The sequence below is a fragment of the Dipodomys merriami genome, unplaced genomic scaffold (assembly GCF_024711535.1).
Source record: "Dipodomys merriami isolate MVZ:Mamm:240054 unplaced genomic scaffold, mDipMer1.0.p SCAF_2, whole genome shotgun sequence".
Classification (NCBI taxonomy): domain Eukaryota; kingdom Metazoa; phylum Chordata; class Mammalia; order Rodentia; family Heteromyidae; genus Dipodomys; species Dipodomys merriami.
Genome location: NW_027203381.1, coordinates 120,968,975 through 120,996,595, shown reverse-complemented (window position 1 = coordinate 120,996,595; position 27,621 = coordinate 120,968,975). Strand labels below are relative to the sequence as shown.

Here is a 27,621-nt window from a genome sequence, read left to right as displayed (position 1 = left end):
CGGGGCCACAGAGGCACGCCCCCTCCCGTGGAGGTCATGTCCGCAAGGTCCCCACCCGCTTCCTCGGTTTCCCCGCGGCAGGCCACGGTCACGGCCCTCGGGGGCAGGGCCGTCTGCAGGTTCGTGTACACCCCAAGTAACCACACGCACGCGCGCGCCCGGGTCCTGCCGTCCCCACCGTGCACGCGCACGCCCGGGTCCTGCCGACCCCAGCGCGCACGCGCACGCCCGGGTTCTGCCGACCCCAGCGCGCGCCGGGGCGGCGGCAGCGGGCCCCTGCCTTGGTTTGCGTGCAGAAGTGTGGCTGTGGACCGGCCGCTCAGCCACCCTCAGCTCGGGGGCGTCCCAGGGAGGCAGGAGGCTGGCGGGAGTGGGTGGGCTGCGGGTCCGCAGGGCCGGCGGTGCGGGCCCCGCCCGTGGGCACGGCCAGCCGGGGCTCCCCGCGGGGCTCCCCGCCGGGCCGCCAGCCCGTGCTCTGGGTGTCACCCTGCCTGCCGGTCAGGCCGGGCGCCGCCTGGTGACCCGCGGGCCGCACAGCCTGTGCACACGCCGTGCCTCGCAGCAGACCACGCGTGCGGCCCCCTCCGAAGGGCTGGAGGACAGCCACGGCCGCTGGGCCCTAAGCCAGGGGTCAGCGCGGGCAGCTCCTCCGCACTGAATGAACCGTAAACACGTTAAATCTCAAGTGTTTAGAAAGGGTTTTCTTTAAAACTCTATACATTAAAAACATAAATTACTCTCAGACAAAACAATGTGAGTCCACAAACCTCTCCCCTTAGGAGAGACAAAGTTCCGTTATCCACACTCAGCAGCAGCGTGCTGGGCCCGCTGTCCCGTGCCGGTCCTGGCTCCCACTGGCCGGCTCCTGGCCCTGCGGCTCCAGCAAAGGTGAGTCTCATCCCAGCAAGCAGGGCGGCTCAGCGCTCTGGAGCTCGCTTCCCAGACCCAGGCAGCGCGAAGGCTCCACCCGTAGTCTGGCAGGTTTTGTGGCCACCATCTGGAGGCTCCATTTATCTACACCAGCATCTCGGCCTCTTCATCCTCTCCAGCTTCTCCAAGCAGGTGTAGACTCTCCTCATCCGACTCTTCATCCTCTTCTGTTCCTGGTGACTCCAGGGCCCGTTTCAGGCCCCGCTGCTTGGAAACCGCCAGAGCGTACTGGATATTGTAGCGGTTCCAGTCACAGCTGTGGGTGGGGCCAGGTCAGCATGAGCTCCCCGCAATACGATCTGCACCCACCCACCGCAGGGACCGGGTGAACCTGTGTCCACTCCAGCCACCCCCGTCCCAGTGCTCCACCTCTGGTTTGTGTCTCAGCTGCCTGAACAGCACCTGCCCCCCTCCCCAGCCGGCCCCTCCAGGTCACTCAGGAGCAGAGCCGCACCCTGCACTGGCTCCTTCTCCAGTCATGGAACCATGACATCACCCCATCACCCCCACAGCACTACTGGCAAGGAAGCAGGAGCAGGGACACAATTAGCACTTGTGGGGACAGGGCTGTTTACACAGGACTCCATGTCTGCTTAGAGCTGTGCAGGCTGAGCGGAGCCGGGTCCAGGGAGAACTACAAAGCGGTGGGGACGGACCGGTCAGCGAGGAGGCCAGGCGCCTGGGGGCCTCTCCAGACCACCACACAGCAGCACTTCCTATGAGGCCGTTAGGGAGAAAGGCAGGGGGAGAAGGGCTCGCTCCAGAGCTGAGACCCATTAAGACGGAGGCCCATGGGACCACAGGGGCCAGAGACACTGGATAACTGGACAAAGGAGACCTTGTGTAAGCAAGCCCAGCCGCGACACCTGGCTGCACAGTGACAAGTCCCTCATTGGGATTTTTATAGTCCAGGCTCTGCGAAAGGGGTGTAGGGGCAGAGGTGCAGACACCAGGAAATGACCTCTGGCGGGCCGGCTCCTTGGGTGGGCCGGCTGGGAGCCCTACGTTGCTCCTTTCACCTGCACTGCCCCCACCTCTTGCTGGGAAACTGGTGCAAGTAGAAGCGGTCACATCCCAGGAGTCCCCGCTGCATGGCCCCAAGGCTATGACCAGTGCGTGAACCGCATATGTGACAGGCAAATCCAGACAGATGAGGGCCAGCTCCTCCAACTCAGCAAGTATTCACTGTACCCTCCTTCCTCTGGCCACACCAACGTGGGCCTCAGTTTACCCCAGCAGGCAGAGAACATGCACCTCTAACCCCAGGACCATCTTCCCTGATCAGATGATACCCACCCTCCACCGCCCTCCCAGCCCCGCTTCCCACACACGTACAGTTTAGCCATGTCCTCCAGGTGCCGCTGCAGGCCCTTCTGAAGAAACTGGACGGTGGGCAGCACCTGCCCTGCCCTGCAAAGGAAGACAGGCCAGGGTGCAGGTGGGACAGGGACACTCACTTGGCATTTGCCACCACAACCAGCTGGCCAAGAGACCAACAGTAGGAACAGGAGCAAGCCCATCCTACCTGGACTTGAGCCTCTGTCCGTGCGACATGAGCAAACTTTGCGTCCACAGAAGGTAGAATTCAAGGTGACGGGATTCTTCAAAAGAGGCAGCTAAAAACTCGAGCACTTTGTCCACATACGGCTCGGGAAGAGATGCACTGATCACGTTGACTGTGAAGAGAAGCCACGCTGACTTCACACGGAACTGAATCGGGAGAACAGGTGGTGGCCCCAGCAGCCCCCTGCCCTCGCTCACTCTCATCCGGGGGAACGGCCTCCAGGGTCTCCTGCATCAGCTTCCGCTCATTGAGCCGGAAGGCCATGAGGATGGCCCGGGTGAAGTCCTGCTGTCGCAGTGCCTCTCGAGTGCGCCCAGGGGTGACGCTGGCATCCAGCTCAAAGGGGTCAAAGAGCATCTGGGTGTCCAGGGAGAAGATGAGGAGCCCCTCCGTGCTGGTGGCTGCCCAGCAGCGCCCTGTGGGGAGAGCAGGGAAGGGGCTTCTGACAGCTGAAAATGGCCTGCTCTCCCGAGGGAGCCGGACACGGCCCAGTGCGTCCCACCGCCTTCTGGAGGCAGGCAACACGTGCTCTCATGAGCCACCTGCCTGAGCCAGCTCCACTGCCCATGCCAGAAGCCACCCAGCTTCTCGCAAGGGCACAGGGCCCTCCTGCAGCTGTCCAGGCTGCCACTGTGCCCTGGAGAATGAACCAACTTGACCCCGAGACCTGGCCTTCTGCTGGCCTGCAGGCTGCTGGCCTGTAGGGGCCCCAGCTGCACAACCCAGGAGCTAGCCCATCCACCGCACTCCCAGCATCTGCGCTGGCAACATGTTGGCTGAGCCCCACACAAATCCTGCTGTGCTGAGGGAGGATGTGTGTCCCTAACAGGCCTGGTCGGCCTCTAGCTAGATCCAAGCAGAAGCCCGAGAGCTTAGAGCCCTGGGGTGGGAAAGGGTCTCTGGACAGCAGAAGCTGTCTCCCAGGACGGAAGGGCGCCTGTGGAGTCGTCCAAGGGTCGGGCAGGGCTCCAGCCAAGCCTTGCAGGTGTGCACTCCACAGATGTCTGCCCCTGGGGACAGGGGAGACCATGTGGCCAGTGGGGTGTCACAATCCTGCTCACGTGGCGGTCACCAGTTCCCCGAGACTGACCTCACCATGACAAAAAGGGCCTGCATACATCAGGATCAACAAGTCACAGCTCACCAGTGGGAGAGAAGCTTAGTGAAGTCACCCTGATTTCAGGCTTGAAGTGGCGAGAACTCATGTCACCTGGAAAAAATGGAGTGCAGTTACTGGGCAGCAGGTTCTTGCTGCCCACCTGACAACCAGCCTTCAGGACCCGTGGCTGGGGCCTGCGGTGGGGACACGCCAAGAACAGCAGCCTCTGCCCTGGCCGCTGGGCCTACACCAAGTCCAGCAAGGAAGCAGCCTTCAGCTCCTGCGCCGAGGCTGGCCAGGCGCTGCTGGCCGCCAGGCGCTGCTGGCCGCCATGGGGCTGTGCTCCCGTGGACTAGGCTCCCAAGCCTGTACACAGTTCTTCTGGCGCAGGAGGCTCCCACCGGCCCAGGGCGGGGCCTGGAGTGGGGCCCACAGACAGGTTCTGCATCTTGGTGGTGGACATCTGTCGGGATGGTCTACCTAGTACCCAGATGGCCCGAGTCTCCCAGAACACTTGCCAGACCCAGGTCCTCGAATCCTCCCTGTGCCCCTGCAGCAGTGACCCCGCATCCCTGGAGCCAGCTGACAGGCGGCCTCTCCCACCTAAGGAGGCCTGGAACTCGGACCGCCCCCCCCCCCCCCCCCCCCGCCATCTTCCTGCCTAACACTGTGATGCTGAGTGCCAGACAAGGAATGTAGCTGCCGCCAGGAGGGACAGCGGGACCTCTGCTCACCTTTCTTGACTCCTGGCAATGGAATTGCAACCCCGTTTTCTTCCCCCGCATCTTGGTCAATCAGTGCCAGGTTGCCAAACTCGGTCATCTTTCTCCGATTCAGAAATTCCTGGAACAGCAGAAGCAATGGCACCTCACCTCTCCTTACGCACATATCGCCTGCAGCTGCACCCATGACTGGCGGGCCCCACCCACGCCTGCTGCTCACAGGGCCAGGGCGCGGAGCCCAGGACCTGCCTGCACGCAGCCACCGCCCAGGACCCAGGGACGAGGACCTCACCACCTCAGACCGTCTACCCTCCCGTGAAGGCAGCTGCTCCTCGGGAAAACTCCGTTTTCCTCCAGAAAGCGGAGTGTGGGGGCTCCTGCCATGTGCGTGCTATGCAGTAAAGCCCAAGTGGACTCAATGCTTTCCTGACCAGTGTCTATGACACTCACGCCCCTCACCCAGTATTTCTGCAGGGCACAGGTGTGAGGGGCCTGGGACAAGGGCTGTGGTGAGCAGGAAGGGTGGCCACCCACGGGACATCAGACTTCCTACACTGGGGCTGGACAGACATAGAGCTGTGCCCCGGCAGGCCCGCCAGTGCCTGCCACCCCAGAGCCGTGGGTGCAGCCACAGTTCATGCGTGGACAACAACCTCCGAGGGCCCAGGGAGCCTCCACGCCCACCCGGAGGCCCGGCACCGCCACTCACCTCCATAGCGTCCAGGGAGAAGTTGCAGGAGAGCTCAAACCGCTTCACCAGGATCTGCTCCCGGACATGGTAAAGGCACACGAACTTGGACATGCCTCCTGCGAGGATGTTCTGGCCGTCCGCAGAGTAGCACAGCGTGGTAAAGGCCCTGGGCAGAGGACACGGGCACTCAGCCAGACCGAGGGACCGACATGCCTGCCCTTGAAAAGCCAAACAGGGGAGGAGGCGAACCTCCCTCACAGGCGGGCTTTGAGGCCTCCCTGTGCTAGATCCAGGGCCTCCACCCGTGCACAGACGAGCTTCCTCGATGAGGAGGGACCTGCCAGGCTGTCAGGGACAGCACAGGACTGTGGGGTGCTGACCACACACACAACGAGCAGCACCCCACCATCAACCCTTCACAGCCTGAGTGGGCTCTGCAGGTCCCATAGCCGGAACTAGGTCTGGGCCAACCCAGGGGCCCAGACTCAGGGCAGTGACCCTCAGACAGGCGACAGGACAATGGGAGAAAAGATGCCACTGCCACTTAACACTTGTGTCAGAGGCCACCAAGACCTGCAGCGCGCACGGAGGAGCACTGCAGGTGACACGCCTGGCACACGCCACGTCCCACACACGGAGCTGCCCACCTCGAAGACGGGCAATAGACAGAACACTGTCCACAGGGGCTATAGACTCCAGCTCAGCCAACAGGCAGCTCGGAGACAAAAAGGCCAGGGCTGCAGGCTGCGGAGAAGCGAGCTCCTCCCACAGGGCTGGTGGGAAAAGGCAGGATTCCAGTCAGCAGATGCCACACTGTGCTTAGGTCTAGAACTGAAAAGGCGCTCCCGCACAGTGAGCAAGATGGGCTCGGCTGGCGCAGGGAAGCCCGCAGCCCAGTGCAGCGCCTCCCACGGCCCCCGAGCAGGGAGAAGGCAGCAGGGGCTGCAGGGCCGAGTTCCTGGTTACGAAGGGCAGGGGTGCAGGGCTGCTCTCTGCGTTCCCTGGCACCCTAGGCCGGCGGGTGGGTGTGGGCACGGCGCACATTATTCAGGTGACAGGGACTTCAGGCGCGGCCTCTCTCCGCAGGGGCTGGCTGCCTCAGGAACAGGAACTGTACTCCAGGACAAGGCTGTGTGAATCTGGCCCCAAGAGGCCCAGAGCAGCCAGAGAAGGGGCGTGTACCGTCCAGCTGTGCCCCATCCAGCACGGTGCCCTGGCACTCACTTGCCCTTGGCTGAGTGTTTGGCTGTGATCTTGTCCAGCTCCTTCCTGCCAGTCTTGAGGTCATGCCTGCCCTCGATGGAGCCCGTCTGCATGGCGTTCTCTGGGTCCCAGAAGGTGATCTGGGAGTTGAGGGTAGCCACAGCCAGCTCCTCACCGTCGGGCCGAAACGTCACCGCCAGGGCTGGAGAAAAACCAATGCAAGCTCTGGGAAGAGTCCACCCGGGACACGGGAACCCCCAGACAAAAGCACCAGCCCCGGAGGCCAAGGCCCTGCCACACCCCGCAGTGGTGATGCATGAGGGCCACCAGCCACCTTGCTGAACAAGGCATGGGGCACACGGTGTGGTCAGCCAAGGGCCGGGTCAGGCTCCAGGGCCCCGCCAAGGGGGAGACCTGCTAGCAGAGAGGCAGACACGTGGGTGAGAGCCAGGCTCCTCTGCAGGGAGCACGCGGAAGGGAGGCCAGGGACGGGAGGCAAGGGACGGGAGGCCAGGGACGGGAGGCAAGGGACGGGAGGCAAGGGACGGGAGGCAAGGGTGGCGGTGGAGGCGGCGGCTGCCCCAGGGCCACCGCAAGCCTCCACCTTCTCTCCTTCTCACAGGTCACAGACCAGGCAGAGCACGGGCCACTTCCTGGGGACAGTGGTCCCTCCCCAGGGCAGCTCTGGAAAGCAGCCTGAAGCGGCAGCAGACGGGAGCCTCACCCAGGCTCCAGGGCTCTCAGACTAACCCAACAGGGAAGGAAGCTTGGCATGGATTTGCCCTGCACTGGCTGGTGTCAAACAGCCACCAGGAGCAAGGAGGAGGGAGACAGGAGGGGAAGGAAGGCCAAGGCTGGACGGGGGAAGAGACCCCACCCTCGGCCTCCCCGTCCCCACCCAGCCTTGGGCTAGGGCTACCATCGGAGGACAGAGTGAGTGTTTCCTTGGTTCTCCAGCTATCAAACATGTCCCACAGGCGGACTGTCTTGTCCCAGGAGGCACTGGCCAGGATGGACCTCATCGGGTTAAAGCACAGACCACTGATGGGACCCTCGTGGCCAGACAAAACCTATAGCGGCGGAGAATGGAAGAGGCCATATGTGGGACAGGTGGTGAGGGAAGTGGGGGGAGATAGGCCACTCCCACTCCTCAGCCGCCCCCAGGTTGGCAGAAGGAACCCCAGAATCCCAGCCAGTGCTTCAGCCCTGCACAGCCCAGACCGGGGCCGGCCTCTCCCCAGGCCCACTGTCCCCCAGCACCCTGAGAACACATCTCTTACATCGAGGAGCCTGCCTGTCTGCATGGACCACACAAAGACCTCAAAAGAGTCCTGGGCGCCTGCAGACACGATCTCCCCACTGCAGTCCACCGCCACGCAGGAGAACTGGGTGGGGCGTGGAGACGTGAAGGTGCGGAAGTTCCGGTACCTGCCAGGACAAGTCCAGCATCAGCGGTCTCTGCCCCGCTCCCTGCACCTTCCGCCCCTCCCCGACGCCCCCCCCCCCGCCCCCAGCCCCACACACCACAGGCAGCCCACCCCGAGAGGGAGGGCCTCACCTGTGCAGGTCAAAGGCCCGCACCGTGCCGTCCATGGACGAGGTCACAATGACGTGGCCGGTGGCCGTGAACGTCACACCTGTGACGCCACTTGAGTGTTCCGTGAAAGTGACGAAGCAGAAGCCACTGAGGGTGTTCCACACCTTCACCTACAGTGTGGGTGTGCGGGAGCTATGCACAGGTACTCGACTCCCATTCACCTCACGAGCCCCTCAAGTGCACCAGCAAACCCAGGTCAGCACAGAGGCCTAGAGGCCCCTGCCCCACCCCCAAGGCTGTCATCCCCGTGAAGGCCTAGGATGGCCCAGGATACCTCAGGTGCGGCACCATGACCCACTGTTCCACTCAAAGCCTGCCAATCCAGGAAGACCCCCACCCCCACCCCAGCCCTGCTCACACCACCCAACCTGGCCAAGCCCCCCCTCCCCCGCCCCGTACCCACCTTGCCATCGTCCCCACCAGTGACGAGGTACTGCCCATCGGGGGAGTAGGCCAGCGACACCATGCTGTTGAAGTGACCCTGCTGCTTCAGGACGTAGGACTCACTCTGCCACTCCCACACCAGCAGCTGGCCCAGGCCTGCACACAGCACAGAGGACCCCGCCAGGGCGGGCAGGGCCAGGCCTGCACTCAGCACAAGGCAGGGCCCAGCATCCCCAAGACCCCATGTCTCCTCAGGGGGACCCGGGCCACCCTGCGCTCCACTGCCCACTGCCTTGAGCTCAGGCCAGAGGTCCAGGATGGCAGGCGTCCACTGACTGGGGCTCAGGCCAGGTCCAGCACAGCTGAGCAGGGGGCGGGCATCCACCACAACCCTCCAGAAGCCAAAGTCCGGCTGCCATTCAAGGAGCTGCCAACTGGACCAGAATTCAAGCAAGAAACTACATGCTTCAGAGATGTAATCAGTTTAGAAACATGTAGAAACTTCACTGGCTTTCTCTGCTCTGGTCCTGCTGGGTCCGCCTTGGAAAGGCACTGTTCCTGGGGCGCCGGGCTACACTAGGAAGGCCAGCTTTCAGGGTCTACTCTGTCACAGCCCTTCTCTACTTGGAGCCAGGCCCAGCCTTGGGAGGTTTTCCTCCAGAAGCTCTGCTCCCACGGCTGGCAGGAAAACACACCTGAGCAGCCAAATGCGATCCAGTCCCCAGAGCTGTTGATGGCCACCGAGGAGATCCTCTGGTCGGAGATGCTGAGCAGAGAAGCACACCATGGGGTCAGCAGAGAGACCTCCACCACCTGGGGCTGGGCACCAGGGCCGCCCGGGGTCACCCCTTTCCCTCCTGCAGGGTCCTAGACCAAAGTTACTTGTGCGTGAACACTTAAATTTTCCCCATTATCTAAAGGTGAAGAACAGAAGACAGGAAACGAGGAGCAAAACCTGCTGAGATCCACCTCTGAGCCCGGGGCTCCTGGAGAGGCCCCTCCGCGTGGGGCCCAGCCCTGAGCCTCGCGGAGAGGCCTGGAAACCCACAGAGAGAGGGCTCACCTCAGAGAGTGGATGAGGTTGAATTCTGGTAGCTCATGCAGATGGAAGATTCCAGAAGCAAAACCTGTGACCAGGAGGTGAGTCTTTTTGTGATACGCCGCAGCGGTGAGGTTGTTGAAGTCTCCTTCTTTATTGAAGAAGTACCTAGATCAGACAGCGGGGAAGGGGGTCAGGTAGGAGGAAGTCCACAGAGCTGGCAGCCCTGTCCCCAAACCAGAGGCTGTCAAGTGTCTGGGGGGCCAGGCACCTGCAGAACGGGGGGGGGGGGCCACAGCCTGCGGCCCACAGAAGCCCCCACACTTCCACTGTGTGCTGCACCTCTCTTCTCTAGGCCATCTGCTCCCCCCTGCTTCACGAAGGGGGTTCTGGAGGACCGCTGCCTCTAGGTGGAGGGAGCAGACCTGCCTCCCCGTGTCCTCCCAGCAGGCACTGGCTGCCGGGGCTGCCTGCCTCCCTCCCTCCCTGCCGACGTCCGGCCCGCGAGCAGCCCCTACAGGGAAGGCTGTGCCCGTGGTCCTGGGAGGGTCCGAGTGCATCGAGCCACCCTCACCACGCTCCTTCCTCCCTGCTGAGGCCCATGGCCTCCTCACCCACCACAGCCTGAGCTCCCACACGAGCCAGCACCCCAGGTCCAGCCAGTATGGCTGTCCTGCCCCAAGGCCCTGACAGCGGCCCTCACAGAACCGGGGGCCTCTGAGAGAGCCCGTCGCGCATCTCAGCACCCCAAGCACCCAACGGGTCTCCTCACTACTCCAGGAATTTCCTGTTTTAGGGGTCACTGTGGGCAGGAAAGCCCACAGCAGCGGTACCCACACCTGGACGCCCACTCTCTGGAGACCTACTTGGCCAGGCGCGAGTATTTCACTTTTCCCGCCTTCTCCGACTCGGCAGGCATGGCCTTCCCCCGGATGGTGGTCTCTTTCTCCCCTTCCTCCTCCTCCTCCTCCTCGCGCTGCAGCAGGTCTGCCCTCCAGCCTGTGGGGGCCTTCAGCCGCAGGCCCTCGGGGGGCGTGTCACACTGCCACACACACAGAGCTCCATCCTGGCTGAGCGAGTAGAGCTGCAAGGGAAGTGCAGCACAGCGTGGGCCCCTCCCCTACCTCCTGCACAGCAGGTCCCGCTGAATGCCCCGGCAGCCAGGAGCAACGTGCAGGGGGCTCAGACCCACGGCCCGGCCCGCCCGAGACTCACGTCCAGACTGTTAGACTCGAAGAAGCAGGCCACGATCGCATCCTTGTGCCCCCCCAGTGCGTAGTAAATGAGGTTGTCCCAGCGCTCGGCTCCAAACACCCAAGTGGACATGTCTTTGCTCCCGACCACAAAGCACCTGAAAGGAGAGTGAGGAGCTGCAAAGGCTCACAGCCGCCGAGAGCGCCTGAGCTCCAGTCTGCAGCAGGCTCCGACCACCACACACCGGGACGTTGCCCTACACATAGGGCTCCTCTGGGAGCTGCTTCCATCCTGTGCCTTTCCTCCCCAGACATAGCTGATGCCCAAAACAAGAAAACGGTTCCCCACACAGGAGTGGGCTACCAATGTCACTGGGTGAGAGGCAGCACAGGAAGGCTCAGCTACTTGAGGCTCAGCAAGCCAATACACACACACAGCCTGCCTCTCCCCCCCCACCCCCACCTCCACGGGGCCAGCACAAGTGCAGGAACAAGGCAGAAGCCAGGGCCAGAGACACAACAGCACCAGCAGCTCCTGCTCAGCAGGGGGCAGTGATCAGGAAAACCGAGACTGCAGAGATGACCTGGGACTGGGCAGTGAAAGGCAGTGATCTGAGCTCAGGGACTGGGCCCTGGTGCTAGCTCCCGATAGCACTGCTGGCAAAGCATTTAAGACAAATGCACGTACAACTCCACATCTGCAAAGACCCACATCCTGCCCCTAGTTTCTAGTGACAGTTTCCTAGTTTCCAGATAAAGACGGGCCCCAGAGTCAGCTGCCTGATCCTGCTTTGGGGAGCTGCACCTAATCACCTGTGGAGCTCACAGGAGAATGCCTCAACGCGCCCCATCAGCACAAGCAGGAGCTGTGTTCTCCCAAGGGAGATGGTCACAGGTGCCTCACCTGGAGTCATCTGTCCAGTCAATGCACGTTGTCTCGTCATATGGCCCAAAGTAGGTTTTGTCCAAGACAAATGCATTGAATTCTCGCTTCTTCCCAGGAGCATGATACATCTGAGCGATGTTGCCCTTAGTGACAACAAATTTCCTGCAAGAGAACTAGGAATGCAGGTGCTATCCAAGCTGGTAGCTCAAGAGGGGTATGGAGCCTGGAGCCCCCCAGCCAGCCCCCAGATCCTGCATGGTACCCCATTTCCTACACGACAGAGGCGAAAGGGAAGAAGCCAGCACTGGGGTACCCGCTTTCTCCTCTACTCTCCCGGGGAAGCTGCTAATGTGGGAGGCAAGACTGGCCCTGTGCCCAGGTAACCACCCCAGGCCCAAGTGGAAGCAGCAGCAGTTGGCACGGCAGCCAGTGCCCTTACCTGCCATCGGGGGAGAAGGAGACGCTGTGCACAGAGCCCTTGAAGTGGAAGTGGTGCAGCACTGACCTGCAGACCAGGCTGACCAGCAGTGCAGCGCCCCCTGCAAGAGGCCAGGGTGTGACCCTGCAGCAAACCCTGGGACCTGTCCCCATACTCGGCACCTGCTTCATAGGCATGGCTAAGCTTGAGAGGGTGGCTGTGCATGTACACCCAGGGCCCCAAGCACTAATTCCAGGAGCCATGAAGTCAACCACTGCCCCAGCCACTACTAGAACACGGTGCAGAGGACACAGAGCCACCCCACCCAGCCCCGGCCCCCACAGGGGGCCTGCTGCCTGTAACCCGTGACCCCACCCCCCAAGGCAGGTGATCACCTTCATCAACGATGATGGCAAGACGGCCATCGGGAGACAGTCCCACGCACTTGATGTTGTACTTTGTGGCCAGAGGCAGAGTGTTTGATCGGTTGCTGCACAAGGCAAAAGCCATAGCACACAGTGTCATCAGACAAAGGACAGAGAGTCCAGAAACAAATCATCAGCCCAGCTCTCCAAGGATCCATGGTACCAGAGTTCACCTCTTATCCCTGGGCCTTCCCCCAAACTGTCCCTGAAATATGTCTGGAGAAGAGTATAGCACAGCATCTGCTTTGTGCTGAGCACCAGTGGCTCACGCCTGTAATCCTAGCTACTCAGGAGGCTGAGATCTGAGGATCATGGCTTGAAGCCAGCCCAGGAAGGAAAGTCCATGAGACTCTCATCTCCAACAAACTCAGAAAAATCCAAAAAATAGAGCTGTTGTCTAAGTGATAGAGTGCTAGCCTTAAAAAAAGACTCTTAGAAGTAGTGCCTAGGCCCTGAGTTCAAGCCTCAATGCTAACACTGAGAAAAAAAAGAAATGGGAAAAATACATGGAAAGAGAAAAACAGACACATCTCTAAGAGTCAGAGGCAGGTTGTAGTTATCTTATTATTGTCCTGATTTTCTTCAACATGTCCTCCTTCGCCTAGAAAGCCTCTTTTAAACGAAATGGAAACGAGCAGTGCTCACAGACCAGCAGCTGACCCATTCCTGCAATGCCCTGAACCCGGCGCAGCTGGTGGCAGACAGAGCAACTGAGGCCCCAAAGACAGAGACCCAAGCAGTCTCAAAATCCAAAGTCTTGCTCCGGCTGCAGGGGGTCAGCCCAAGGCCTTCCACCCACGGCGGGAAGGAGCTCGGCCCTTCCTGACAGGGCAGGAGGCCGCCCCTGGGCGCCACAGGCCTGCAGCTGCCGGGCGGCTGCCCGGGCCGGCCGCGCTGAGGCCTCAGGGTCCGTCAGCGACCCAGGCTGAGAGAGCGCCGGGGGGGGGGGGGGGGGGGGGGGGGGGGAGCGCGTCCCCGCCCTGCCCAGCGGGGCCCCGCCCCGCCCCGCCGCCCCGCCCCGCCCCGCCGCCCCCCGCCCCGCCCCGCCCCACCGCCCCGCCGCCCCCCGCCCCGCCGCCCCGCCCCCCCGCGGCCCACCGCCCCGCCGCCCCCCCCGCGGCCCACCGCCCCGCCGCCCCCCGCCCCGCCGCCCCCCCGCGGCCCACCGCCCCGCCGCCCCCCGCCGGCCGCCCCGCCCCGCCGCCCCCCCGCGGCCCACCGCCCCGCCGCCCCCCCGCCCCGCCGCCCCGCCCCACCGCCCCGCCGCCCCCCGCCGGCCGCCCCGCCGCCCCGCCCCCCCCGCGGCCCACCGCCCCGCCGCCCCCCCCGCGGCCCACCGCCCCGCCGCCCCGCCCCCCCGCGGCCCACCGCCCCGCCGCCCCGCCCCGCCCCGCCCCCCCGCCGCCCCCCGCCGGCCGCCCCGCCCCCCCGCGGCCCACCGCCCCGCCGCCCCCCCGCGGCCCGCCGCCCCGCCGGCTTACTTCTTCAGGTCGAACGCGGTGACCCTGTTCCCCACGGGGCTGATGACCGAATTCCCGTCGCGCGTGAAGTTCAGGTCTCCGCGCCGATAAACGGTGCCCAGCAAGTTCGAGAACTAAGGAGCAAGGGCGGCGGTCTCGGCACCCGGAGAGCCGGCCGGCCGCCTCCGCAGGCCTGCGGCCCCGTCCCGCCCACGCCCGGCCCGGCCGGCCCGCGCCCGGCCCGCTTACCCGGTAGGCGAACTTCATCCCGGCGGCCGCACGTGAGTATCTGCACTCCAGCACCAACTTCCGGCAGGGACCGGATGTCGCGGGCTACACGTCCGGGGCGGGACCCAGGGAGAGCGCACACAGCTTCCCCAGGGCCCAGGGAAGACAGCCCCGCCCCCGGTGGGCGGAGCCTCCCAGCCCGGGCCCCGCCCGCCCGGCGAAGGCGGCTGGGCGCGGCGTCCCGGGCCCGCCACCGCAGGCCTTCCCACGGCGAGTCGCGGGCGGGGGCAACGCCGCGGATGGTCGCCGCCCCCTCGCCTCGCACGGGGAGCGGGCCTGGGCCTCGCCCTGCGTCCGGTGCCGACCCGCGGCGGCTAGGCCTCGTGGGCCCGGGCGCGTCCCAGCCAGGGTCCGCCCGGCAGCCAGGACCACAGGTCCGGACCACCCGCTTGAACGCTCCCGGTGTCGCCGGGCCGGGGGCCCGGAGTCCGCGGGGTAACCCCCCCTCCGCCCGCCCTGCCGCCCGGCGCCCGGCCAGGTAGCTCCCGTCAGGGCTAGCAGGGCTAGCCGGGCACCGTCGTCGTAGGGGACCTGGCTCGCTGGGCCTGGGCGCCCACTCCCAGCCTGTCGTCCGCGCGGGGCGCTCTGCCACCACCCCAGCCGCAGCACCACTGTTTCACCGGGACTAATTTCTGCAGGGGCTGGCTTTGAACCACGATCTTCATGTCTGAGCCTCACGAGGAGCTAAGATCGCAGCATGAGCCACAGGTGCCCAGCTATTAAATTTAATTTTACAATTTAAAATTTAATCCTAAAACGCTGGGGGGGGGGGTAAACAGAAGCTCTTCTGTGGAAATTCTGTTCTTTCCACCAAGACTTAATACAGGAACCTGACCTGCTGTGGTGGTGCAGACGGCAGAACTACAGCTATGTCATTTTTCAGCCTTAACAATGCACACAAAGAATCAGCAAGTAATTTCCCGCATCATAGGAGGCCCTCATGAAAGTCACAGAAATGAGACCTTTTCTTCTTCATTTGCTCCTGTTTGCGTGCCCATCGGGACAGCTGCAGGATGGCTGCACCATCCTGCTTTTGAGACACCATTCCACACTGGTTCCACTGTGCAACATTCGCTCCCATCTTTATCAACAAAACCAACTTGTTTCGTATACATGCAATCTTGTAACACAAACTCAGTGCTGACCAGCTACTCTTATGACCAATATTAAGAAACAAAAATGACTTTAACTCTTGACTTTTAAGGCAGAAGCATTTATTTTAGATTGCAGAAGATCTTCTGGATAACCGGAGGAAGCTGTGATTTGATTTCAATTTCCAGAAATGACCATTATTTTAATTTCCCTTATTTCTCTTCCTCTAAACAGACGTAATGAGAAAAACTCACCCTGAGAATGCAGAAACAAGAAAGTCAAAAGATGTATGGACACTGAATCCTGTTGTTGCCCAGTGAGGGTGAGCAAGGAACAGCCACACGTGGAGATGAGTGGTCTCAGGGCTGCACAGAGGACTGGAAGCTTCTCTGATAGAACTGAACCACAGGTCTCTTCAGCCACAGGCTTGGCGCATCTAAAGGACCATCATCAAGTTTGGTCATTAAAAAAAAACTAAAACAAAATCTTACTTAGGGACCCAAAAACTTGAGTCTATTTTGCCTTACTAGTTTGATCAAGTTTATTAGTTTTAAACTGCATGGAAGGTAGATTTCCTAAACGTTTAAACTCATGGATGTTTGTCTTCTTTACAAATTCATCTTCTACAAATGATAAAGACATGGGGGGGGGATCACACCATCTTTTATTTGCTGAACAATTGAAAAGTCAACATACAGAATACTGTCCTGGCCTCCGTCTGTGCTCTCCACTTCAGTGTGCAGGCTGGAGAGCTCGCTGCCGGCGGGGTCAGCAGGGCTGGGGGAGGCTCCTGCACCTCTGGCTCACACGCTTCAGGCTGCTCAAGGAGGCCTCACCGCTGCCAGACCCAACATCTCACACACCGTACCCACAGATTCACAGCACTCTATGTCATATGTACAAAAATACATTGCTCTGGAGAGCTGAAAAGGTTTCTTACATACAACATGTATTTACAAGCTGTGATTTTCACACCAGTAAAAAGAAATGCACATTTATTTTGTCCTTGATTTTTGGTGCAAGTTATACATAAACATTACATCCGTTAGTCTGTACTTTTAAAAATAATAAATCAACCATATGTACAATTAAATTTACAACCCAAAGTAAGCGCACCCGTTGGTATGGTATACTGCAACCAAGTGGATGAGCAGAGGCAGCGCTGCAGACCTAGTCCTTCCCCTGCCAGGCCAGAGCACGCTGAGCCCCTCTGATCTCCACTCCAGAAGAAGCAGCTTAATGTCTGAGACTTAAGGTGCAAAGAAAGATGTTGATTATACGGCTACAATTATATGTACAGACTTTAAAAGTGAGAGAAAAACAACGTATTAACCCCCACATTTATAAAGACAATTAAAATAAATATATATTTAATTCCAAGTGCATATGATATTCAGTTAAATCAGGGGGGCCAGGAATACAGAAACATTTATTCCTAAACCACTTCTCCATGGAGCTGTTCCTTCCGCCTGGTCGTCTTAAGTACTTGAGCATGGCTCCAAATGGCGACCGTCATAGTCCACAGCTCTGCCACTCCAAGGCACAGAGGGGTTATGTCTCCTCCTGGCCCCACCCTGCACCCCCACCCACTGCTCCAGAGGTGTTAGTGTGGAAAAGCACAGCTAGGTGATCTGGACCGGAGGAGGGCCTCGAGTCCTCCCGGTCCAGGACATGGGCAGCCGTGTGACGGAAACGGCACACAGTGTTGTAAGAAGCCTGCATGGCCGGCAGGTGTCCCCTGAAGGCGGTGAGCTGTGCACAGCGCCAGAGGACAGGAAGCGGCAGCAGCGGAGACCAGAGATGATGACACGCTGAAGGAGCAGCGCGCCCGTGAGGGGCGCGCGCGCGCACGGGCGGGATGAGGAAATAATGACTCCTTTGTTAAACAACATAAAGGGAAGCTCCGCGGCTCTGGCCAGCTGAACACCCAGCCCGATGCCTCTGTGGCCAGGCAGGGTCACCCACGCACGTCTGCTGAGAGCCAGCAGGTCGTGACACACAGCAACCCAGCCACGGTCCCTGAAGTACACGCACAGCCATCTGCGGTGTCATGTGACGCTGACTTCCAGGACGTGGTCGTCTTGGCTGGGAATGACCAGGACCTGTGTGCCGGTGCTGGAGTTGAAGACCTGGCCCGTGGGCAGGGCCTGGAGGCGGGGCATGGGCAAGCCTTTGAGCTCGCCACTGGAAGCTGAGTGCACACTGCCTCGGCTCCACACGCTGCTGCAGTCCGGCTGGTCGTCCAGGCGCCGGTCCACCGCCAGGCCGTCGCTCTCAATCCAGCTGTCTGTACAGCACAGGACACACAGTGAGTCACGCCCGCGGTGGCCCGCACCCTCCACCCCTCCCGGGGCAAAGCCTCCTGCAGGACCAGCGTCGCCCGAGGCACTGCTTTGCAGCGCGCTGAGGAGCCGCGGCTCCGGGGCGACACCTGCCCCGCACCCTCACATCTCACTGCCCGCCCTCCCAACTCGGAATTTATAGACGGCCCTGGCTGACCACGCTTCCAACTATCAACCCTTCCACCATTTGATGGTGCAGTGTGCGTTCAGAAGCCATATCTTGGGGGGGGTGTGTGTGTGTGTGTGTGTGTGTGTGTGTGTGTGTGTGTGTGTGTGTGTGTGTGTGTGTGTGTGTGTGTGTGTGTGTGTGTGTGTGTGTGTGTGTGTGTGTGTGTGTGTGTGTGTGTGTGTGTGTGTGTGTGTGTGTGTGTGTGCGTGTGTGTGTGCGCGCTGGTTCTGGAGCTTAAACTTAAGAGCTGCTCAAGGCTAGGGCTCTACCATGTGAGCCACAGCTCCACTTACAGCTTTTTCTTGGTGGCAAATTAGAGATAAGAGTCTCACAGACTTTCCTGCCCCGGCTGGCTTCCAACTACAATAATCAGATCTCAGCGTCCTAAGTAGCTAGGATGATGGGCGTGAGCCACCCGCGCCCAGCCATGCTGTTTCCAGCCCATGGGGGCTGTGATACAGTCTGATCTTCCTGTGGCTTGGTGGCGGCAGCGACTGAAGCTCCCAGTCAGTCTGGCCCTCACCCGCGGCCGTGGCCAGCAGTAAGCGGGCTGGCTGCCTGTGCCCTTGGCTGTTGTATTTTGTTCTGGAATCCCGTCTTGCCTACACCTGTGTATTTTATGTAAACAGGCTTTGTGTTGGATGTCGGCCCTGCAGTTGGTTAAGGAAACCATTTTGATGCTGCACACAGGAGAAACTAGTCCAGGGTGGTGGCCAGGCTTGGCGGAGTAACTGCGGGTGTGACTCGGCCTGCTGGCTGCAGCGGGTCCTTACCGGCATCCAGCTGCGAAGAGTGAGTGGAGTGGTGGGGGAGGTACTTGAACAGCCGGACGTCGGGCACGGGCAGGGAACCCGCGAACAGAGGCATCACCTCCATGCGGACGCGGTGGGTGGCCCGGGCAGCCAGCGGCATGGAGATGACACCACAGCTCTTCCCACACACCGCCCAGTTGCTGCTGTTGTCCACAACTGAAATGAGAACAGCACAGCGGTGTCCGCCGGTCACCCGCCAGCCGGCCCACACTCGGCTGGGGAGAGCTCCGAGCGGGGATGCACACGCACAGCTCTTTGTGCACAGCGCCTCGCGCGCACTCCATGACGCCACTGCTTTCGGGCAGACCACAGCGGACGCACCAGAAAAGCAGGCTTTCCTCTGCACGAGGCACGCAGGGCCAGCTAAGATGGGTGGCACAGCTTCGCAGACCAACAGTCTCCCATGGTTTGGATAGGAAGTATCTGTCAAGGCTCCGGGGTTGAGAGCTGGGTCCCCAGCTGAGGGCCCTGCGCAATGCCTGAGCTCCGCAGCGGGTGAGCCCGTGATCACATCACGGGGCTGTGCAGTCGGGGCCCGGTGAGAGGAAGTGGGGGAGCGGTCCCTTTGAAGGGTGCACCATCAGCCCCCAGGCTCCCTAACCCCTTCTGGCGAGGGAGCCGCCGCCTCTATCACGAGCCCGCCGCTCCGATGGTCGGTCTCACCACAGAAGCCGCCCATCAGGGGCTGACCACCTCTGAAACGGGGACCTAAATCCACTCTCCCGCTTGAAGTTAATGTTCGTTCTCAGGCACGGAGAACGTGCTCAAAGGACTGCACGAAATCAGACTGCACCCATACCTGGTCTGCAGACTGCCACCGTCCGGCTTTGGTCAGCAGCAAAGATAACAAAAGGCCGCCTCGCAAGCTCTGAGTCTGTGAGGCGGGGCATGCCTCGTGCGCTCCACAGCACACAACAGACCCCAGAGCAACTGCAAGAGGAGACGCCAGATACTAAGGAGATTTCAAAGAATGGAAATCAGCACTATTTTTCCTTTGTTTGGGGATACACTTATTTTTTATGAACATGTCATGAGTTTACTGTTGCTGAAAAGTAAACAAGTAAATACGTATTTGGCTGGTCAACCATGTGTTTAGAGCAACTTTGGGAATCACTGGACTGAGGAACCCAAGCGCTGGTGAGGTGAGGAGAGGTGGGAGGAGCCTGGGGACAGTGGGAGGGGTGAGGTGAGGAGAGGTGGGAGGAGCCTGGGGACAGGGGAAGGGGTGAGGTGAGGGCTGGGAGGAGCCTGGGGACTGTGGGAGGGGTGAGGTGAGGAGAGGTGGGAGGAGCCTGGGGACAGCGGGAGGGGTGAGGTGAGGAGAGCTGGGAGGAGCCTGGGGACAGTGGGAGGGGTGAGGTGAGGGCTGGGAGGAGCCTGGGGACAGGGGAAGGGGTGAGGTGAGGGCTGGGAGGAGCCTGGGGACAGGGGGAGGGGTGAGGTGAGGGAGTGTTGGCTGTTGGCTGCCGAGCAGAGGGGTCTTGAAGCTGCTTCAGGAGTGAGGGCTGGACCCCGGTCACAGGCACAGAGCCGCTGTTGGGCTCCAGGCAGGCTTCAGCCCGGCAGAGGAGTTCTGGTCACCAAGCCCAGGACTGCTGTGTAATGGCATGGTAGGAGACGGCACTCAGGACGCACCTTCATACATGAGCTTGGTGGACAGGTAGTCATCGGATTCCACCAGTGCTTCGTCCTTGTCCACCTCCAGGAGGGCGGCCAGCCGTGTGATGGACACCTCCAGGGAGCAGAGCGAGCCAGTCCTACAGTACTGCGCTCCCGGAGCAGGCAGGATCTCAGCCTTCACTGTGTACAGAGTCTAGGCAGGAAGGGACAGAAAAGTTCAAAGGCAATAAAAGCCAGAGGCTGATGAAGGCAATGGGGGGCCATCGCACAGCCTCACATCACCACGGCCCGGCCACTCGGGTCCAGACACGGAGACCTGGAGGCCCAACACCAGAGCCCAGCCAGCCTTCCCCGTATTATGGACATCAAGCATAGGATATCTCCCCGTGTCCCGGACTCAGACTATCAACACTGCTTAGCTTGCTCCATCCATCTATTCATCTACATTTCTGAACTTGACTTACGTGTGTGTATTGTTGTGTTGACTGAGGTTCTGGGATTTGAACCCAGGGCCTCACGTGTGTTTTAAAGCAAATTTGGGACAAGGTGGACTTCTCGCTCCCTGTGTCCAGTATGCGTTACTAAAAGCTGTAGACAGCTTTTCTCCAGAGCACAGCATTACTACATCTAGAAAATGTACACCACGTCCTGGGTGCGTGCAACCCCATCCAGAACATGCTTTCTCCATAACCAAGCTCCTCCTCCAGGGCTCATCCTCTGCGCCCAGCATCAGCTCACCCACCCTGGCAAGGCCAGAGTGAAACCCACTGCCAGGGGCGTGAGGCGGTGGCTGGGTGCTGAGGCCTGCCTTGCAGTCACTGTGAAACCGGCAGCAGTGCAGGACCTCGGCCTTCAGCGCTGCCCGGGCTGCACGATGTGGTTAGAAACCAGCCTCTTCAATCCCTGTGGCCAACGGATACCCAGCAATGGAGTCCAACCCCTCCGATGGAACCGGAGTCTTCCAACCAATGACAGAGGCTCAATAGATTCGCTGCAGGAATGGGGGCTATGGTCCCTCCCTTGCGTCTCCCCCCCCACACACACACACACAAAGTAACTCAAAGCAGTCAGAGACCAGCTGTAAGCACAGAGACTACAGAAGTCTTAGAAGAATCAGGATGAAAGCTTTAACGGCCTCGGGTAGGTAAGAGTGTCTTAGATCTGAAACTGAAGAGTTGGAGTCAAGAAAGAGAAACCAGAGTTCATCACAACTATAGTTCCAGTACTTTACAGTTAAAGTGTTTAAATTAAAAACAAAACACAATACTACTGCTGCTGCTTAATAAAGGCTAGGTATGAAGTGTCAAGTAAAACATGAATGTCAAAATAGTGTGGTTCAGTCAGGTGTGGAAAACTGCAACCAACATCTCAGGTTAAAAACCTGCCAAGTACTTACATTAGTGTTTGTAGGCATGCAGGATTGCTAGTCCTTGGTTAGAATAAAGTTAGTGTACATTTAGTTTTCTGTCCAGAAACCCCACTTTCACAATGTCATATTTATAGACTAGTTTTATAAGTTATATCAATACCTAATGAAGTACTCTTCAGAAGTAAAAAAAAAAAATGAAGATCTCTATGAACTGTTATGTAAAATATACAGTTCTAGGTTATATGGCATAGTTTTGAAAATAGTTTTTGAAGAGCTGAGGAACAGTGCCCAGGCCCAGAGTTTAGGCCCCACAACTGACAAAAAAAAGAAAGCCCTGAAAGCCCTGACTGAGTTTAAATTCTAGTACCACCATACACATAGAAAAAAAAAAAAAAACCTGCCAAGTATCTCTCGTGTGTGTGTGTGTATGTGTGAAACTCAGGGCTTGGGCTGAGTTTCAAGTGCTCAAGACTCTGTGTGTGTGTGTGTGTGTGTGTGTGTGTGTGTGTGTGTGTGTGTGTGTGTGTGTGTGTGTGTGTGTGTGTGTGTGTGTGTGTGTGTGTGTGTGTGTGTGTGTGTGTGTGTGAAACTCAGGGCTTGGGCTGAGTTTCAAGTGCTCAAGACTGGCACTCTACCCCACTTGAGCTACAGTTCCGCTCAAGACTGTGTGTGTGTGTGTGTGTGTGTGTGTGTGTGTGTGTGTGTGTGTGTGTGTGTGTGTGTGTGTGTGTGTGTGTGTGTGTGTGTGTGTGTGTGTGTGTGTGTGTGTGTGTGTGTGTGTGTGTGTGAAACTCAGGGCTTGGGCTGAGTTTCAAGTGCTCAAGACTGGCACTCTACCCCACTTGAGCTACAGTTCCGCTTCTGGCTTTTGGGCGGCTAGTCAGTTTACTAGTTTTCTACCCAAATGGGCTTTGAACTTCAAGATTCCTAAGTGGCTAGGATGACAAGCATGAGCCACCAGTGCCCAGCTATACATCTGCGTTTTGTTGTGCTGACAGAGCACGCACAGCTGGTCCTGGCCCAAGTTCCACACCACCGTGAGTTCCACACTCAGACTGGTTTCTACCAGTACTGAATAGGCAAATTCCCATATCTTGATTTTTGTTTTAAAGTCAGATCGCCCTCAGAAAGCAGTGCCTCGGGTAAGAGGCACTGATGGGTTGCGCACTGCGGGAGGGTGTGAAGCCAGCGAGCAGAGGTGTGTGTGGGCTCCAGACTGCCCACACTCGAGTGGGGACGTGAACGGGGGGGGGAGGGGGGGCGCGCACACCACAGCCGGTGCTCAGCTGCTCACAGTGAACAAGTGCCCCCGAGCCTCTGCTTTACTACACCGAGATGCGCCTGGAAATCAGAGGGAATCACGGAGTGACACCTGCACTTCCCCGCCCCACGCCCACGGGCCAAATCATACATTACGTACAAAAAAGTTTTCCACTTGAAATTCGTATGTGTAGGGCTTTAAGGAGACGGACAGCTGTTCTCCAGCCACTGGGGAGAATCCAACAGAGAAGCGGCCGTGCAGAGCCGGGGGAGGCTCCCGTGTCCACGTCAGCTCCCAGACGAAGAACACCGACTGCTTGCTGTGGATGTGCTGCAGAGAGCACAGGGGGTCAGGTCCTGAGCGGAGGGAGGGAGTCCAAGTCCCGCTCCCCGGCTCATGGCATATGGGGATGGGGCAGAAACGTAATGATGCTGGGCCAAGTTGGAGGAAGCAGGGAGTCTGTCTCTCCCTCTCCCTCCCTCTCACGCTGCTGCCTCCTCCCCCTCCCCCTTCCCCTCCCCAGTAAAGTGAGCAGCTCTGCTCCACCACACACTCCGCACCATGAAATGCCGCCTCACCACAGGCGGAAAAGCAGCCCGCCAAGCAACCATGGACTGAAACCATGAGCTAAAGCAAATCCCTCCACTGAGTTGATTTCTCCAGGTGAAGGGGTGAAGACAGTCATCAACCAATTGCATCCTGACGCCCACACCCACTGCTCTCCACACACAGCCCACTGGGAGGGAGCATGAGAGGGCAGCCCCAACCCACTGCTGGACGCGATGCCCCCACTCCCTGCTCAGCCCTGCTCAGCACGGGGTGCCCATGCCAAGTATTACTGGGCAAGTCTTCTGCAAATGAAGCCCCTGATGTTTCCAACACAGCAGCATTTACTGTCCAAAAGCGCCATAAGAAAAGGCAGTGCTCAGCCCGACAGCGAGGACACGCCAGCCACACGGAACTGGCGCTCTTTCCTCAGGGGTGGCCCAGACCTTAACAGGAGACGAAGCACCACCTGCATCTGCACAAGTCAGGCACAGTCAGGCTCTTTGCCTGATCCATTGCGGTGCTGTGTACCCCCCACACCCCCAAAACCCACATGTGCACACACACAGCACAGGGGTCCACTGGTGGCCAGCCCTTCTGAATCAGCCTCCTCAGCACCGTGAGCTCAACATCCAACCTGAGGGCACACGGCCCAGCACACCCGTCCCGAGATCACGCTGGCCTCCAGAGCGCGTCTGTTTACCTGCTGGGGCTGCGTGCTCAATGGTATTATCCGCAGGTCAGAAGCCTGGCCTGTGTCCTCCAGATTGCTATCTGACAGCTCAAAGTCGAGTTCTGACAAGTTCTGGACACAAACCTGGACATATTTCCTAAAACAGAAATAATGTAATTTTGATATTTACAAACCTTATAAAGTACACTTTACTTTGTTAGGAGACCTCACTGACTAGGGAATCAGAACAGTGAAAGAAAAAGAAATACATATGTTTCCACATTTCACTTAAAACCTCCCCAAATCCTCTCAAGCAGCTGATTTCTATGGGAAGTGATCAGAGGGACAGTTCTGCTGTGGTTTTGTAAATGACATAGTCAGTTTCCCTACAACAAAGCATCAGCTCCAAAGGTCAGGTTCTCAGTAACTAGCGCTCACTAGCAGATGACAGGGAAAGTCATTCTTCAGCCAGAGAGCATACATCTAGCCAGTCCAGAATGACAGGTCTTCTGAAGGCTGAACAATGCAGTATACCAACAGGTGAATGATTTAGGACACTGAGGTAAAAGGAGACTCTCCAGTGTACTCTCTGTCTGGACCCCAACTCAAATAAACTCCGAGACAGAGGGAAGCGGATAAATGGATTGGGTGAACAGGAACAGGAATGGCTGAGAACGGGCCTTGGCCATGGTTCTGTAAGGAAGTGTAATCAGGCAAGGCCCGACTCTGCATCGAGCAGTCTTGGGGAAGAAGCAGCCTGGCCTCATGTCTCTGTTACCGAGTTCCAGCAGAGAGCAGGGAGTGCGTGGTCCTGAAGGGCACGCTGAATGTCAGCGCGATGACAGTGGAATAGATGGACCACGGGCAGTCAATGGACACCTGCAGGAAACAGAGGAACATGCTCAGCACACTTCCCAGGTGGCAAGTGCCCAGCTCTAGCAACTGCCAATCTCCTGCACACTTTATTATCACTTCCCTGCACATTCCTCAGAAAGGAAATCCTACTAAATGTATGCATATGAGCTAGCCAGAAACCAACTAAACCTGGGATACAGAACTGGCGAGTTGTACAGGCAAGTACCACTGCAGCCTCACACACTGAGGCCCTGAGCCAAGGGCCCCGGGAAGTGCAGAGACGGCGCCACCGAGGGCTCTAGCAATCCCTAGCTACTCCAGCGGAGCTAACTGCCTCACCACCTCACGCATCCCACGCTGCAAACGTTCCTAAAATATCGCTTGTGGACAGAGCGAGGAGTTCCCCAACAAGCAAGAGTAGACTTGGGTCTTAAGCTTTCCATGCATTCACACCCCTCCTTCCCTAAGGACCATGAGCTCCGCCTCCTCTACTCCTTAAGGACTGAAACAGGAAACCGTCCCGAGTTTATGTCACAGTCTCTTCTAAGTGAATGACTGGTGTCTGAGACTTTTGTCCTACTGCTCCTGTGCCATGCGGGGCAGGTCAAAGGCCCTCAGGAGAGCGCCTGTGTCAGGAGGTGGACAGACAAGCCCATGGGACATGGGTCCCCCTCTCAAGCTGACTCCCGTGTGCCTAGGTGCACGGCCAGAGCTCGCACACATCTATTAAACGCTAGCTCAAAACCCACTGCGACTGCGTCTTCTGGCCCAGCCATGAAACACACAACCCCGTCGTTACACCACAGCAATACGGGCTGTCTTTCCCCAAGCCCGGGTGGGGCGGTCAGGCAGGCCTGCTGCACATGGTGGAGCTCCGCAGGAGAGGACCCGGGACGGGGAGTGCTGTCTCTCCCACGTCCGATGAGCAGAAGCTGCCACCGTAACTCTATGGCTTGCGGCCCCCCCTACCTTGTGGTCCGTGGTGATCATACCAACGGCAGCTCTCTGCCCGTCCTTCTGCTTCCCGGGGGGCTCCGGTGAGGCCAGCACGCTGCTCTCCACCCCAGCGGCGGCGGCAGAAGGGGACGACAAAACCTCCAGCTCAAACTCGATCACGTGGTACGCAGGCACAGCAGGGAGGCCGATGCTTGTGACCTTGTCAGAGGACTGGATCCGGAGCAGCGCAGTGTAGGACTCCTCTGTGGGAGACAAAGCCCCCTCAGCACCTTGCCTCATCCGTTCTTCCCACCGTCAGTGCAGACCTGGCATGAGATGCCCCAGAGCCCCACGGAGCCGGATGCAAGGGGAGAGGCAAGGACATCCCAGAAAGACGCAGGACAGGGCCCAGCAGAGGGACTGGCAGCTCACAGCACCACCCTCAGGTGAAGACAGAGGGGCAGTTTCCACCAGGAGCACACATCCTGGCACCATGTCCACCTGCTCCACCCCACCCCAGAGGCCTTCCTCCTCCGTGAGGCTCAGGCCTACTCAGGACAGGAGCCCCTCAAAAGTCTGATCTGATGTGACGGACGGGTAGCCAAGGCTGGTGAGGTGCTCAACAGAGCCCGCCAGCCACGCGGCTGCCCTGCGCTTCCCAGCAAAGTCAGCAGCAGCTGGCATCCAGCACATGCCCCATGCCCAGTCCACCATGAACATGGCCTCAGGTGCCACGGAGGCCAGCAGGGAACATCCAAAGTGTCAGGACGCGGGGGCTGGGGCTCGCTTCCTCACGTGTGGGACATGGTGTGTCTACACCACCCGCCTGCCTCACCTCTCGAGTTGGAGTAGATCGTGGCTCTGTTTTCCGCCTGGCACAGGATAAGCATGGCTTCTGCGTTGCTGAGCTGGAGGCTGTCCCCAGTTCTCACTGTATAATGGCCGGTAGTGACAGTAAACTTGACCTTCTGAGGAATGCCAGCCAAAAGGCTATCTAAAGGGAATAAGATGGCAATTAGCCCTGCTCAACCCAGATAAGAGGCTACCGAGGCCCACACAGAGGACTCACGGCACTGTTTCCTTTACTGGGGACACTTGCTTGTTCATCTTGGACACTGCTCAGTCTTCCGTACTCCCTAGCCCCCTGCATGCTACAACCGGTAGCACTGGGGGAGGAGAGCCTGGGTGTCCATGTGGTCTAGAGTGGCCGTGACTGAGAGTCTCGAGAACACAGGTCACCATGGGGAGCTTTGGACCTCCCTGATTTTGATTCAGAAATAGCAAAGCAAGGACAGCTGTGTCTCTCGCCACAATCAAGAGTGACTCAAGCCCCAGGACTGACAAAAAAAAAGAGATCTTTCATGCGATTGTTTCTAACATATTTATAAGATTATGTCTTTGCTGCCTTGTATGTCCCTCCCCCATGGTACAACCCCTGCTTTCACTATATATGATGTTGGTATATGTGGAGGAGAAGGGAAAAAACAAATTGTTAAAACAGGGATACAGGAGGACCCATTGCAACAATGAGATATGCAAGCCGTTATGTCGAAAAACGAATTTTACAACTGGGGGGGGGACGGGGAGGGGAGGAGGATGGGAAGGGATGGGAAGGGGAAACAAAGGAGGAGGCTACAATGCTTGATAAGAAATGGGCTCATTATCTTACCCGTGTAATTGTAACCCCTCTGTACAGTATTTTCACAAAAAAAAAAAAATTGTCAAATATTAAAAAAAAAAAAAAGTGAGCTCAAGTCTCTGAGAATCCTGCCCTGGAGGGTGGGGGAAGGAGGAGAGAGGAACAAGAAATACAGACAAGAGAGGGAGGTAAAGGCGGGCAGGAAGGGGTTGGCAGAGACAGGGAGAGAGACTGCTGTGGGACGGGTCTCTGCAGGAGTTCCAAAGCAGGAAGACTGAGAACTGGGCTTCGATTAAAAAAGTTCCCTTGTTCCTTTAAACTGTAAAGGAGGAAAGGAGGAAAGAAGGAAAGGAGGCTACGGATGTGCTAGGGACATCTTCTTAGAAGCTGGCAGGACACTGAAGGAGC

The 27,621-nt window shown here is 59.0% G+C and overlaps 2 protein-coding genes and 1 long non-coding RNA gene across 3 annotated transcripts in view; 1 reads left to right on the top strand and 2 right to left on the bottom strand.

The window, feature by feature from the left end:
* Positions 1-681: 681 nt before the first annotated feature.
* On the bottom strand, positions 682-13,940 carry Pwp2 (PWP2 small subunit processome component). Its single transcript, XM_070030796.1, has 21 exons — positions 13,861-13,940; positions 13,633-13,745; positions 12,122-12,216; positions 11,748-11,847; positions 11,327-11,470; positions 10,445-10,580; positions 10,096-10,313; positions 9,254-9,397; positions 8,886-8,956; positions 8,210-8,346; positions 7,768-7,916; positions 7,490-7,637; positions 7,129-7,279; positions 6,231-6,411; positions 5,025-5,172; positions 4,328-4,436; positions 3,639-3,704; positions 2,692-2,910; positions 2,456-2,606; positions 2,266-2,340; positions 682-1,186 (listed from the first exon to the last, which is right to left on the bottom strand). The coding sequence occupies exons 1-21, from the start codon at positions 13,876-13,878 to the stop codon at positions 1,015-1,017; spliced, it is 2,745 nt and encodes a 914-aa protein (XP_069886897.1). The 5' UTR covers positions 13,879-13,940; the 3' UTR covers positions 682-1,014.
* A 69-nt stretch (positions 13,941-14,009) lies between these two features.
* On the top strand, positions 14,010-15,579 carry LOC138832577 (uncharacterized). The gene is made up of 2 exons (XR_011373583.1): positions 14,010-14,607; positions 15,226-15,579. It is a non-coding gene; the product is annotated as an uncharacterized lncRNA (long non-coding RNA).
* The window catches only part of Trappc10 (trafficking protein particle complex subunit 10), a 57,395-nt gene continuing 45,292 nt past the window's right edge, over positions 15,519-27,621 (bottom strand). The window contains exons 16-23 of the mRNA XM_070030795.1: positions 26,410-26,568; positions 25,608-25,837; positions 24,562-24,662; positions 23,814-23,940; positions 22,724-22,894; positions 19,950-20,127; positions 18,276-18,470; positions 15,519-17,278 (exon numbers count right to left, since the gene is read on the bottom strand). Of these exons, the coding sequence (XP_069886896.1) occupies positions 17,040-17,278; positions 18,276-18,470; positions 19,950-20,127; positions 22,724-22,894; positions 23,814-23,940; positions 24,562-24,662; positions 25,608-25,837; positions 26,410-26,568 (1,400 nt within the window). The 3' untranslated portion in view covers positions 15,519-17,039. The remainder of the gene's footprint in view (positions 17,279-18,275; positions 18,471-19,949; positions 20,128-22,723; positions 22,895-23,813; positions 23,941-24,561; positions 24,663-25,607; positions 25,838-26,409; positions 26,569-27,621) is intronic.